Source organism: Brassica oleracea, chromosome C5 (genome assembly GCF_000695525.1).
Source record: "Brassica oleracea var. oleracea cultivar TO1000 chromosome C5, BOL, whole genome shotgun sequence".
In the NCBI taxonomy this organism is placed as follows: Eukaryota; Viridiplantae; Streptophyta; class Magnoliopsida; order Brassicales; family Brassicaceae; genus Brassica; species Brassica oleracea.
Genome location: NC_027752.1, coordinates 12,588,240 through 12,599,479, shown reverse-complemented (window position 1 = coordinate 12,599,479; position 11,240 = coordinate 12,588,240). Strand labels below are relative to the sequence as shown.

Below are 11,240 nucleotides of genomic sequence, written 5' to 3'. Positions count from 1 at the left end.
AGTTTCAAAATAAATAAAAAGATAATATATAGTTGCAGATATAAAATTTTAACCTATGTTAGTAAATTTATTTTTGTATAAAATATTATATAGTTTAATTTTAACTCATTTTAACGATGAATGATAATTTATTTAAATGAAACAACTTAAAAAAATAAATTTGTCATTTTTAATTCATATAGCACTTCTATTTTTATATAATACATAATATGATGTTAAAAAAAATACATAATATATTTATAGAATTTATAAAAGAAATCGTATATAATTTTCATTTTGATGTTTTATAATAAAATTTTAGTTAACATTAATTTATAAAAATATTATATTACTAATTATGAAATTAATTAATATGTTATTTTATAAAAATATTTAAAAGTTTAAGTAAGATTTTGTTAGATTCTTCCTCGACAGATTTTATTATCCTTTAAAAAAAATTAAAATTCATAGTTGATTTATTATTAATGTAAATAATCAAATATATCATATTAACTAATTCTTTAGATAGTCCTAATATGACTTGTTAATAGTAGATAAAAATAGAAACATAAGTTAATAGATTAGATACTAGTTTTTGTAAGTCCTCAGTTCCACAATATGAAAATTAAATCATCACCGAAATGATGTAAGACTGATGATGTCATGTTCATAAAGACTAGGGATTATAACAAGTTTTATATACGACTTTTCTTCTCAGTCGATGGGGCATTATACATCTTTTCGTATGGTCTTAAACCATATATTCCTTACAATTAAATTAAATTATTATATTATTTATTTTGATGCATGATACGATATACTATGCCTGAGACGGATCGGATATCCGAGCAATTTTAAGGTATTCGGATCCGAATCCTTATCCGACGGATCCATAATTTTACTATCTTTATCCGGATCCGAAGTTTTCGGATATCCGGATGTCGGATATCCTTCTAAAAATTGTAATATCCGGCGGACATCCGGATCCGGATTTGGATCCTTAAAATAAATAAAAAATAATATTAATATATAAAAAATATTAAAAATAATTTAAAAATAAAAAAATATAATGTTTTTAATTATTTCTATGTATAATATTACAAAATTTACATAAAATTTATATATACTATTATAAAAATAAAAATATATTAAATTAATTAATTTTTATATATAGATATTACTATTTTTAAATAGTTATTAATAAAACTTACGGATCCGGATATCCGGACTAAAAAATTAAGGTATCCGGATCCGGATCCGGATTCGGTCCCTCCGGATATCCGGATTTTTGGATCAGATCCGGATCCGGATCGCAAATCGAATACGGATCTCGGATAAAAGTCTCATGCCTAGGCCTACGATATACAGCTAAATCATTAATCATTCGTCTCCACAAGTTACTGGAGTCTCGATAAATCGTATCCACGAGTTGCCTTGCACCACTAAATATAGGAGAAGATATTACCGAATAGATAAAAGGGACGTTCACTAAAATTTCAACCTAATCTGCCCCAAGCCCATTTTGCCAAATAAGGTTTTTTTAGCACAATCAATTTTGTAAATTTCAAATATTCTGTCAAATCAGTTTTGTTTGTCTAAAATTGTTGGTCTATAATTAAATACGATGAAGTGTAAGAGCCCTGTTGGAGCTCTTAAAATATGTATTATGTATATATATATATATATTATATAGGCATAAGTATTTGTGGGGTCCTACAAAAATTCTTAAAATGAGATTTTTAGAACCTTTGCTTATGGGGTTTCACAAAAATTGTGGACCCTACAAATACTTATACATATATAATATATACATATATATACATAATACATATTTTAAGAGCTCCAACAGGGCTCTTACACTTCATCGTATTTAATTATAGACCAACAATTTTAGACAAACAAAACTGATTTGACAGAATATTTGAAATTTACAAAATTGATTGTGCTAAAAAAACCTTATTTGGCAAAATGGGCTTGGGGCAGATTAGGTTGAAATTTTAGTGAACGTCCCTTTTATCTATTCGGTAATATCTTCTCCTATATTTAGTGGTGCAAGGCAACTCGTGGATACGATTTATCGAGACTCCAGTAACTTGTGGAGACGAATGATTAATGATTTAGCTGTATATCGTAGGCCTAGGCATGAGACTTTTATCCGAGATCCGTATTCGATTTGCGATCCGGATCCGGATCTGATCCAAAAATCCGGATATCCGGAGGGACCGAATCCGGATCCGGATCCGGATACCTTAATTTTTTAGTCCGGATATCCGGATCCGTAAGTTTTATTAATAACTATTTAAAAATAGTAATATCTATATATAAAAATTAATTAATTTAATATATTTTTATTTTTATAATAGTATATATAAATTTTATGTAAATTTTGTAATATTATACATAGAAATAATTAAAAACATTATATTTTTTTATTTTTAAATTATTTTTAATATTTTTTATATATTAATATTATTTTTTATTTATTTTAAGGATCCAAATCCGGATCCGGATGTCCGCCGGATATTACAATTTTTAGAAGGATATCCGACATCCGGATATCCGAAAACTTCGGATCCGGATAAAGATAGTAAAATTATGGATCCGTCGGATAAGGATTCGGATCCGAATACCTTAAAATTGCTCGGATATCCGATCCGTCTCAGGCATAGTATATCGTATCATGCATCAAAATAAATAATATAATAATTTAATTTAATTGTAAGGAATATATGGTTTAAGACCATACGAAAAGATGTATAATGCCCCATCGACTGAGAAGAAAAGTCGTATATAAAACTTGTTATAATCCCTAGTCTTTATGAACATGACATCATCAGTCTTACATCATTTCGGTGATGATTTAATTTTCATATTGTGGAACTGAGGACTTACAAAAACTAGTATCTAATCTATTAACTTATGTTTCTATTTTTATCTACTATTAACAAGTCATATTAGGACTATCTAAAGAATTAGTTAATATGATATATTTGATTATTTACATTAATAATAAATCAACTATGAATTTTAATTTTTTTTAAAGGATAATAAAATCTGTCGAGGAAGAATCTAACAAAATCTTACTTAAACTTTTAAATATTTTTATAAAATAACATATTAATTAATTTCATAATTAGTAATATAATATTTTTATAAATTAATGTTAACTAAAATTTTATTATAAAACATCAAAATGAAAATTATATACGATTTCTTTTATAAATTCTATAAATATATTATGTATTTTTTTTAACATCATATTATGTATTATATAAAAATAGAAGTGCTATATGAATTAAAAATGACAAATTTATTTTTTTAAGTTGTTTCATTTAAATAAATTATCATTCATCGTTAAAATGAGTTAAAATTAAACTATATAATATTTTATACAAAAATAAATTTACTAACATAGGTTAAAATTTTATATCTGCAACTATATATTATCTTTTTATTTATTTTGAAACTTTTAACAATATATTTTTAAATGTTTATATACAAAAATATAATAGTATATAATAACTTTTAGTTCATATACTATTTAAAAATATGTTATTAGAAAACTATGAAATTTTAGTAATTCATTTAAAATATTAATGAAAAATTAAATTTTAACTGTATTTTTTCTTTTTAATTTTAACAAAATCTGTTGAAAAAATTTAGAAAAAATTACCAAAATTTTAAATATTTTTTATAAAATAATGTATTAATATAGTAACAAAAACAAATTCAAAATCTATGTAATCTTCCAAACGTGGTAAGATTTACACAATATATAATAACGAAATTCATGTAATTAATAATGCCGAATAAGAAATATAAAAAAATAATATTATAGATTTACATAATATATAATAATAAAATGGAAATTTTATATTTAAAATCTTTATAAGATTATCAAATATATTTATAAAATGAAAAAATATCTGCACGAATGTGCGGGTTAAAATCTAGTTACGTTGATATATAGGACTTACAAAAACGAGTGTTACGTTTATATATATGTTTGTTAGGATTAAGACATTAAGAAGTAACTTTACAGTGTCGAAAATAATCAACTTCAAGAAAAGCCTTTAGATGTATGTATCCTGGTCGTCACGCTAAATTCAAAACGTAGTCGAACAAAGCTTAAATTTAAAAGGCCCAAAAGGCCGAAAACGCTAAAAGAACCGCTTTAAAAATTCTTTGTAAAACGACGTCGTTAGTAACCGTGAGAAAAGCTTCGTGCAAAAACCCTCCTTTGCTTAGCTAGCAACCAGAGAGAGAGAGAGGCGCAATAGAGCTGAAGAAAGAAGACGAAAAAAATGGGGAAAACAAAGAAAGAAGATCTGAATCAATTTCTGATTCCTCACCTCAACACCATCTACGATACTCTCGATAATCTCCAGGTAATTCTTCTTCTTTACTGATTTTTTTTAAAAAGCTTAATGAAATTAGAATCGTAATTAGACACACGAACTATGCTTAACTTTTTTTTGGTTCCAGTTGTTCGAACGAACAGCGTTTGCGACAGAGGAGAAAGTGAACTGGAACGATGCTCTTCAGATGTCTGGTCATCTCTCTAGACAAGCCACCATAGGTTTTCTTTAACAAACAAAAAAAGACTTGTCTTTTTCATTTCTTTGTTTGATTTCTTCTCTCTCTCTTTTGGCAAAGTTTGTATTTTTTTCTTTAAATTTTAAATAGTGGGAATGCTGTGGAGTGGAGAAGCTCCAAAAGCTGAATCACTTAAGGGGACTATGGAGTCTTACTTCAACGCTCTTCAAGGCTTCATACTTTGTTGCCATGTAAGCACTGTTGGTGCTGGCCCTACTCTTTCTTCGCTCATTCATGTCTCCGTCAAGAAGATCGTCGATTCCAGCCTCAGATTGTTGCAGGGTTCTGTCTCCTTATACGGTAAGAAGCTTAGATGGAATGTTCAAAGGCTCTTACTTTTACTAGTGTGTGATCAAGATTACTTAAATTTTTTTACTGTGTTTTTGAATCTGGTCACTAGAGGGATCATATGAGAAGGACAAGAAGCCGTCTATTCCACGGCTCTCAGGAGCAGTTTGGGAAGCATGCTCTGGTTTCAAGAAGGTTCCTACAACAAACATCACTGCCATTGGCAGAGCTATTACTCAGGTTGCTGTTTCCATGAAGGATGTCCTCAGGGAGATGAAAGAAGTGAAACCAGCTCCACCTGAGGATGACGCATCTGGTGATAACAACAACTCAGATGATGATGATGATTTAGGGAATGATCTGTCTCCCGAAGAAATGGAAATTGCTCAAATGGTAGCTGAGATTGTGTCTGAGACCATCATGGTGACAAAAGAACTCATCCGAGTTATCACCGGGATGATCAAGCTGGAGAATCCAAAGGATAACAGCGGGTTTGTGGACTCGCTTGAGAAGATGCTGAAGCTGTGTAAAGGAACTGGTGATCAGATCGATGAGATTGGAGCTTGTGTTTATCCTCCGCAGGAGATTGTCAAGATGAAGCAAGCGCTGAAGATAATACAGGGAAACCTCGATGAAGTCGAGTCCGAAGTTGAGGGTTTGAAGAGTGCTTCAGAGGCATTTACAGGAGCTTGCAGGAAGCTGAGTAGCTCGATGAAACACATGGAAGCTGAGTTAGACAAGAGATGCGAGGATGAAGTAGTTACTGAAATGCAGAATGTTACTCTTGGCAGCTAGAAAGTTTAGGATTTTGCAAGGTTTCTTCTAAGTTACATTTTTGTGTGTGTTTTATTACAGTAAAGTCGTGTACTTTTATGTTCCTGTCGGAAAGTAGCATGTGTCTTTTTAACACTCATGATTCATGTAATATGCATTGTTCAATGTGTGTGCGTTACACTTCCTAAACTTTATAGGTATGTAGCTTAGAATTTGCTTTCGTATCTTACCAAACTCGGAACAATGACAACTTCATTTTAGAAATTAGATACTGAGAATAGATTTCTAACATTCTATAGACAAGAATACATGATCATGTGGGATCACGTCTATAGACTGAAGTGACAAGGGCTAGTGGGTCATTTCACATGTTAATGTTTTTCAATACCCAATCCGATGGTAACCGATGACATTTTTGGGTAATGGTTCAACCGGTGGGAACCAGATTTGTGCCTACTATTTTATATTTCATTTTCATTAGCAGCAGAAAGGTATGTAGAGAACCGGTTTTAACAGTGGTTTAAACTTCAAAGGTTATTGGATTAAACCCAAACCGGATGAGAAATTGAGTGACGATTTAAACCGCGATCTCGGCGGAATGGACCGTTTTCCCGGTAAATCTCACATGAGAATGTTTTTCCATAAACCGAATCCAATAGCAAACCGATGACATTTGTGGGTAATGGCTTAACCGGAGTGAACCATGATTTATATTTTGTTTTAATATTCTATAAAACAAATGCTGTAAATTTCATTTTGATTAGGATGAAAAAGGTCAGTAGAGAAGGAACCGTATTAAAGGGTAAACGATTTAAGACAAAATCGAAACGGGGATAATAAACAGGAAGCCAACGATTAAACCGGTACGGTTAAGAGAAAGAAAGAGATAAACCCTTGTTTTATTTTGTAGCCTCCGGGAGAATTGATTGACTGTCGCCGACGCCCACACGGGAGGGGAGAGAGATGTCGTCACAAGGCTTCGTGGAACTTTAATGGCCGCTCCTCCTTCTCCTCGCCACGAAAGCTCTTCAATTGATCCATTCCATTTCGGTCCTATGTGTTCCTCTCCGTCTCTTCAATGATCCTATGTCTCCGCCTCTGTCGCAGAGCTTCCAGATCCTCCTTCTCCACTTCCACTTCCACTTCCACTTCCGTCTCTAAGCTACGCTACCTCTTTCTATCATCCTCTCCTCCCTCTAATCCGGAGTCCCATTACGCTCATCTCATTTTGACCTCACACGGCTACAATCCCAATCGCAAGTGGTCTTCCCACCAGTTTCATCCCCTCGTTACTGATCCCGATCTTCTAATTAGAGTCCTCAACATGATCCGAGAGAAGCCCGAGATCGCTTTCCACTTCTTCAAGTGGCTACAGAGCCAACGCGATCTCAAACAGTCATTCCTCGCCTTCGCTGCTCTTCTCGAGATCTTGGTTGAGAATGATCTTATGAGCAAAGCCAGTTGGGTCGCTGAGAGGAGCATCGATCTCGGTATGCACGAAATTTACCATCTTTTGATTGAAAAGAGTCTTGTTGATAAACTGATTGCTTGCAAGACTCTTGATCTGTTGTTGTGGGTTTACACCAAGAAGTCAATGGTGAAACATTGTTTGTTGTGCTTCGAGAAGATGATTACTAAAGGCTTCTCGCCTAGCGTTAGAATCTGTAACTTAGTTTTGAGGCTTCTTAGGGATAAACAAATGGTTAACGAGGCTCAAGAGGTTTATAGGACGATGGTGGCGCACGGTATTAAACCGACGGTTGTCACTGTTAACACTATGCTGGACACTTGTTTCAAGGCTGGTGATTTGCTTAAAGTCCCGGAGATTGTTTCTGAGATGGAGAGGGAAGTTGTGCCTAACGTTATCACGTTCAACACTATGTTGGATTCTTGTTTCAAGGCGGGGGATTTGCACAAAGTGGCCAAGCTTTTGTCTGAGATGGAGAGAAGAAATGTTTATGCTACTGAGGTGACTTACAATATACTGATCAATGGTTTCTCCAAGAATGGTAAGATGGAGGAAGCTAGGCGGTGTCATGGAGATATGCGAACATCTGGATTCCCTGTGACAACTTATTCCTTTAACCCTTTGATTGAAGGGTATTGCAAACAAGGCTTGTTTGATGAAGCTTGGGAGGTTGTTGAGCTAATGCTCAATGCGGGCGTTTCTCCAACCGCATCTACTTATAATATTTATATACGCGCGCTCTGCGAGTTTAGAAGAACGGACGACGCTAGACGGGTGCTGCTTGGTATGGCAGCTCCTGATGTTGTGTCTTACAACACTCTAATGCATGGATACGTTAAGTTGAGGAAGATTAGAGAGGCTTTTCTCTTGTTTGGTGAGCTGATTGTTAGGAACATCCGTCCCAGCGTTGTCACTTACAATACTCTAATGGATGGTCTTTGCGAGTCAGGGGATTTGGTAACTGCTCAGAGGTTAAAAGCAGAGATGTCCAGGCAAAGGATTGATCCTGATGTGAAGACGTACACCACTCTTGTAAAAGGATTCGTCAAGAAAGGGAATCTATCCATGGCTACTGCAACTTACGATGAGATGTTGGAGAAAGGGATCAAGCCTGATAGATATGCATGCACTACAAGGCTCGTGGGTGAGCTGCAGCTTGGAGATAAAGACAAAGCGTTTCGTCTGCAGGAAGAGATGGTGGCTAAGGATCATAACGCTCGAGATCTGATCAGTTATAACGTTTGTATAGATGGACTCTGCAAGGTTGGGGATCTGGAGAGAGCGATTGAGTTTCAGCGGAAGATTTTTAGAGATAGCCTCGTCCCTGATCATGTTACTTACACCACGGTTATTCGTGCTTATCTGGAGAAGGGACGGTTTAAGATGGCCAAGGTCTTGTATCAAGAGATGCTGAGGAAAAAGTTGTCTCCCTCTGTGGTTACCTACTTTGTGTTGATTCATGGTCATGCGAAAGTGGGAAGGCTACAACAAGCGTTTCAATATTCAGGCGAGATGGAGAAGAGAGACATTCGTCCAAATGTCATGACGTGCAACGCTCTTCTACATGGGATCTGCAAAGCTGGTGAGATAGATGAAGCTTACAGATACTTCCGCAAGATGGAAGAAGATGGGATTCCACCGAACAAATACAGCTACACCATGCTTATAAACAAGAACTCTGACCTTGGTAAATGGGAGGAGGTTGTCGAGTTGTATAGAGAGATGCTAGATAAAGAGATTGAGCCGGATGCTTACACGCGCTGGGCCTTGTTCAAGCATTTGGACAAAGACCATGCGTCACGAGAGGTTGAGTTCCTTGAAAAGATATTACGCAGTTGACGAGGGAGCAAAGGTGCTGACTTTGAATGAACATATTTATTCTTGGAGCTGGCCGGTTTTGTCTCTGAGAAGTGCATACGGCTCAGTTTTACAATTACTATGCACAAAAGTCTTGTTGATGGCTCAGCTTGGTTGGTATGTACAAAACTCTTCTCTTGGCTTTCACAAAGACTTCTGCATTGTTTGTGATATCAGACTGTACTGCCAGCTTCTTCTCTAGGGGGAACGCAGCTCTGAGCTATGCCCGGAATCAATCCAATGTTGTTGCTCTTTTAACTCACTCTTACCTGCAACTATGGCATTATTATTTTACACAGCAGAGCAAGAAGAATAGGAATAAAAAGATGACCACATAAATGGGTGTTGTTTGCAAGAAGATTCATGCGTATTTGTTCAATTCTTTTGAAAACATTTTATTTTTGGGGGAAAGAGAGAAAGTGTGAAACACATAACTTCATTGTAGTACATTTATGGAAGAAAGCGAAAGTAACAAGGCTCTTCTTCTCTATACACCCTTGAGCATGTTTTAGGTAAACATTATTGTCAATGCTCTGTGCTCTCTTCTGTAAAATCTGTCACACATTCTTCTTTCGGTCACTCTCTCATGAATCATGATACACTTCGGGTCATTTTTGTAATGATCATATGCAAAGCAATGTTTATCTATTTGCAGCAAAGAACCAACAAAATGATTATTCAAACCTAAACTTTAACATGTTACAAAAAAAAAAACCTAAACTTTCACCAACAACATCAAACAGGTTTACTTGTCTTTTTGGTTAAATATGTTTATATATATATATATTCTGACTAGTTGATAAAGTGTAATTTACAAAACCGAGTTTATTAACATTATTATTGATAAAGAGTGATTTAAAATTGTTAATAAATCATAAACAATGCATTAATAATTTTCAAATGTTTAATGTGTGAAAACATGGAAATACATATTTATTCGAAACAGATGAAATACAAATTCAGAAATATGATCAAATGATTTTCACTAATAAGACTCCAAATAACTTAATAACAAAACAAAAAATCATAAACAACCAAAAAATCAGGCAGCACATCAGATTAATTGTTATAAGCTAATGGACTTTTGATCGTTGGAAGGTTCAGCAATCTAAAGCAAAGCCCACATGTAATTGAAGATTCTACCCAAAATCGGCTAAAAAGATCACAAATTAGTGTGGATGAGTATCTGTTTAAGTCAGATAAATCAGATAAACAACTTAGTAGTCTTGAAACCTTTTGAAGGGTGCACACAACTTCCTAGTCTTTGTACATTCTTTGTACATTCTTCCCAAAGCAATTACAATTACTTGATATAAGGAGACTTCTAGTTTTGATTAGCGTATCATCTTTTTTCTGCCATAAGGACATATCACGATTCAAAACTCTGTTATTTGAATCAACCGTGACGAGTAACACTTATGTGATATCCAAAAACAGAACAGGAAAACACATTGAGTTTACAAAACTGCGACAAAGTTTTTAAAGAAAGCCAATTTTGGAATGCTCTCATCTGATTTGCAAAAAAATATTCCATCAGATCAAAAGAGCACATTAATAATGAAATTTTTTTTTGGAAACATAGATTTCTTCCAAACATATTTTCCTGGTAATGACTTTATAACTGAAGAGCTTTATGAAAAAAAACTTAAAACTCATAGTCCAAATCTCAGAACTGTTCAAAAAAAAAAAAAAAAAAAAAAAAAAACTAAGCTTCCACTGGCTTCAGTTCCAGATAGCTATTCTCTCCACAGGATTCAGTGCTGCATCTGCTGACATAACTCTGTAACGGAAACGACAAAATCTCTGTTCCTGGAAATGACCACCACAATCGCAGGAGGAGGATTATACATTTTTTCTGTCGAAGTTTGAGCATCAGAGTGTGGCTGATCGATTTCACAACTATAAGAAAAAGTTGAAGAATTGACTTGTACATCGATAAGCTCAATGCCTGTCCTCTGGAAAGCTTCCTTGTGCTCAGCTTGAATACAAGTGCCATATAGGCGACCATAACATTTTTTCTGTCGAAGTTTGAGCATCAGATTGTGGACGATCGATTTCACATCGACATAAGGAGGTATCTGGAGAGAGGCATAATCCCAAAACACAGCCGTCTTTACATTCCCGTATTCCATTGCTATCTGCCACGCAAAAACAAAGAATAGTTTTTCTTTTGTTAGAGAAAATTCGTCGAACACTTGGTGGGCAAAACCTATAACTCTCTTCAAGTCACAAATCTTCGACTTACTTCCAAATAAACAGAAAAGGAACCAACCACTAA

General features: G+C 34.2%; 2 protein-coding genes across 2 annotated transcripts; both read left to right on the top strand.

The window, feature by feature from the left end:
• The first annotated feature begins 4,198 nt into the window (after nucleotides 1–4,198).
• On the top strand, nucleotides 4,199–5,817 carry LOC106343440. The gene is made up of 4 exons (XM_013782652.1): nucleotides 4,199–4,367; nucleotides 4,465–4,558; nucleotides 4,666–4,875; nucleotides 4,976–5,817. Exons 1-4 carry the CDS (start codon nucleotides 4,284–4,286, stop codon nucleotides 5,656–5,658), a joined length of 1,071 nt encoding a protein of 356 aa, XP_013638106.1. The 5' UTR covers nucleotides 4,199–4,283; the 3' UTR covers nucleotides 5,659–5,817.
• Nucleotides 5,818–6,514: 697 nt separating this feature from the next.
• Nucleotides 6,515–9,360, top strand: LOC106295773 (pentatricopeptide repeat-containing protein At1g22960, mitochondrial). The gene is made up of 2 exons (XM_013731749.1): nucleotides 6,515–9,079; nucleotides 9,153–9,360. The coding sequence occupies exon 1, from the start codon at nucleotides 6,716–6,718 to the stop codon at nucleotides 8,942–8,944; it is 2,229 nt and encodes a 742-aa protein (XP_013587203.1). The 5' UTR covers nucleotides 6,515–6,715; the 3' UTR covers nucleotides 8,945–9,079; nucleotides 9,153–9,360.
• The last annotated feature ends 1,880 nt before the right edge of the window (nucleotides 9,361–11,240 follow it).

Bases quoted from the DNA above. Each gene is read 5' to 3' on its own strand.
- LOC106343440 (XM_013782652.1), top strand. From the start codon at position 4,284: ATGGGGAAAACAAAGAAAGAAGATCTGAATCAATTTCTGATTCCTCAC. The intron at 4,368-4,464 runs GTAATTCTTCTT...TTTTGGTTCCAG, and splicing joins ATACTCTCGATAATCTCCAG to TTGTTCGAACGAACAGCGTT. The intron at 4,876-4,975 runs GTAAGAAGCTTA...TCTGGTCACTAG, and splicing joins GGGTTCTGTCTCCTTATACG to AGGGATCATATGAGAAGGAC.
- LOC106295773 (XM_013731749.1), top strand. From the start codon at position 6,716: ATGATCCTATGTCTCCGCCTCTGTCGCAGAGCTTCCAGATCCTCCTTC.